Source organism: Zingiber officinale, chromosome 1A, assembly GCF_018446385.1.
Source record: "Zingiber officinale cultivar Zhangliang chromosome 1A, Zo_v1.1, whole genome shotgun sequence".
Lineage (NCBI taxonomy): Eukaryota > Viridiplantae > Streptophyta > Magnoliopsida > Zingiberales > Zingiberaceae > Zingiber > Zingiber officinale.
The window spans coordinates 16,351,177-16,353,427 of record NC_055987.1 but is presented as its reverse complement, the minus strand read 5'-3'; the positions used below and the strand labels follow the sequence as shown (position 1 = coordinate 16,353,427).

Genomic DNA, 2,251 nt, shown 5'->3' with positions numbered 1-2,251 from the left:
TCTTATGATCTATTGTCATGCCAAGAAATTGGGACTGCAATAACGAAACCCAAAAGTTTATCTAGCTCAGATTGATTTTAGCATATCGTTTAAATTTCAATAGACGCTGAATGCATTGCAATGACGACAGATATCTTTTCCAGATGAATTGAAATCGGTTCTTTTTGTTCTACGTTGAATGTAAGTTAAGCGGATTTGACCATCGATATTAAAGATGAGTGATCTCAGGATATCTGTGGGTCGAAAAAGTTTACATCTGGGATGAGGATGATCTTTTAGTTCATAATTAAGTTGAGATGACTGCGATTACGAGAAGAGATGCGACGGCGAAATTTCATGATGATTCTAGTAGCTGTTCTGCTCAGCTTAGACAGCTGAGAAAGTAATAATTTTATTTCTTAATTCGTGGCAACATATCTTGCTCACAAGAAAGACGACCATAACAATTTCCCGTACTGTGCATATGAATAAAAGAATAATACTGCTCGTTCTCTTTATTTCTCTCAGTCAAGGGAGCACTCTGGGGGTAGACCCTGAGGGAACCTCTTGCTATCAGTGCAGTAGTTGTAGATCATGTAGTTCTGCTGCACCCACTTCATTCTCTTTCGGCCAGTAAAATCCAGTTCTTGGTTCCACCACCCACTCTTGATGGTAGCTGCATCTGAAGCACAGTTGGTGGAACTGGAAGATGCAACACAAGCGTCGGAGTTGAAGTTTCTGTAAGATGCTAGGAATGGTGCGTTGGACCAATCAGTCTTGATGGCACCGCCTCTGGTAGCCCAGTCATCTGCATTCCAAAGGCTAGAGTAGATCCTCATGGGCTGGTTCTTAGGAAAAGCAATACCTCTGGATTCCAGGTTTTTGAAGTCTCTAATTGGTGTTCCATCAACCATGAAGCTGCGATGATCAAAAGAACCATGATGAGAAAGAGACCAGGGCATAGATTTTGTATCAGTAAAGCTCTGCTCGGTATGATGTTAGAAGTACTTACATGACATGTCTTGGATTCCACAGGATGGAGTAGGTGTGAAAGTCCTTGGTCGGATCAAACCACAGCTTGAATTGCATCTCCCGGTTGCCCTTCCCCTGTGCGAAAACGTTGGTATGAAGAGTGTACGGGTCTCCACTGAGATTCCCCAAAAACTCGAAGTCGATTTCATCATGCGTTGGTCCTTGCGAAGATAACTGCAGCAATGCAACAAACACGCCTGGTTAGCTTCTGTATGCTGCAAGAATCGGAAACTATTTTGTTGCGGCTTAGCTTGTGACAAAAACTTACATAGTAGGCAGTGACAGTGCCTGCAGAGTTGCCAGGAACTAGCTTGACCTGCATGTCAATCTTACCGAAGAGGTACTCATTCTTGGACTGAAAGCCAGATCCTGAAGTTTTGTCAAGTGACAAAGTAAGGAGCCGGCCATTGTCGAGGATCTTTGCTCGACCATCACCCCAAATGATGTCGAAGTCCTGGTAAAAACTGCCGGCAGAAGCAATGTTGAGAAAAGAACAAGCGAGGATAGCAAACAGAAAGCACTTCATCGGAATAGATGAAGGTGGAGAAGCAGAAGTGGATTGTGATATCTGTAAAACTTTGAGCTGTGAGACAATGAATGGACTGGAACTGAGTGAGGGAGGCGGATGAACCGATGACACTTTATAGCTGATGAGAATGGCGCTGAATGCAGAGAGTGGGGATTTAGTGGTCGCATTGGATGCTTCCCAGCTGAGCTGGCTACAGTTTGCAATCAGAGACATACTGCACGGATCGCCATGGCAACGCGATTTTGAATTTAGTGTGCATGGATGAGGAAGACAGAGCTTAGCTGTCTCCTCCTGGAGCATCTACGTGCCAGCTTGAGCTTTGGGTTACGCGTCGCCATATTTGATTCTCACAAACCTACTTCCTGCTGGGTTCGCCGTACCCCGAAAACGAGTCGCCGGCCGGGTACATTAAAAAATACCCGCAGTGCGGGCTATGGCGCTTGTGATGCTCATGATCTCAGTGATTGATTAATACTTGCGGCGCCCCGATTTATTAAGTGAAGGAGGTGTCTTTTGTTTTTTAATTTTAGACAAAAATAAAAAAGACATCCAAAATTTTATAAATCATGAAAGGATAATAAAAAATAAATTAATTAAAAGGAACCTCTTTACTAGGCAATTATTACAATATATTTAGAATAAATTTAAAATTTAAAATTTAAAATATGTAAAAATTATCGGGTAATTATTACAACATATTTAAAATGAATT

The 2,251-nt window shown here is 42.2% G+C and overlaps 1 protein-coding gene across 1 annotated transcript; it reads right to left on the bottom strand.

The window, feature by feature from the left end:
• Positions 1–353: 353 nt before the first annotated feature.
• On the bottom strand, positions 354–1,643 carry LOC122019890 (probable xyloglucan endotransglucosylase/hydrolase protein 23). Its single transcript, XM_042577488.1, has 3 exons — positions 1,280–1,643; positions 992–1,185; positions 354–897 (listed from the first exon to the last, which is right to left on the bottom strand). The coding sequence occupies exons 1-3, from the start codon at positions 1,535–1,537 to the stop codon at positions 504–506; spliced, it is 846 nt and encodes a 281-aa protein (XP_042433422.1). The 5' UTR covers positions 1,538–1,643; the 3' UTR covers positions 354–503.
• Positions 1,644–2,251: the final 608 nt, after the last annotated feature.

Excerpts from the sequence above, each read along its gene's own strand:
- LOC122019890 (XM_042577488.1), bottom strand. The coding sequence starts at position 1,537 with ATGAAGTGCTTTCTGTTTGCTATCCTCGCTTGTTCTTTTCTCAACATT. Across the intron at positions 1,186-1,279 it reads GCACTGTCACTGCCTACTAT|TTATCTTCGCAAGGACCAAC; the intron begins GTAAGTTTTTGT and ends GCATTGCTGCAG. Across the intron at positions 898-991 it reads TGGAATCCAAGACATGTCAT|CTTCATGGTTGATGGAACAC; the intron begins GTAAGTACTTCT and ends TGATCATCGCAG.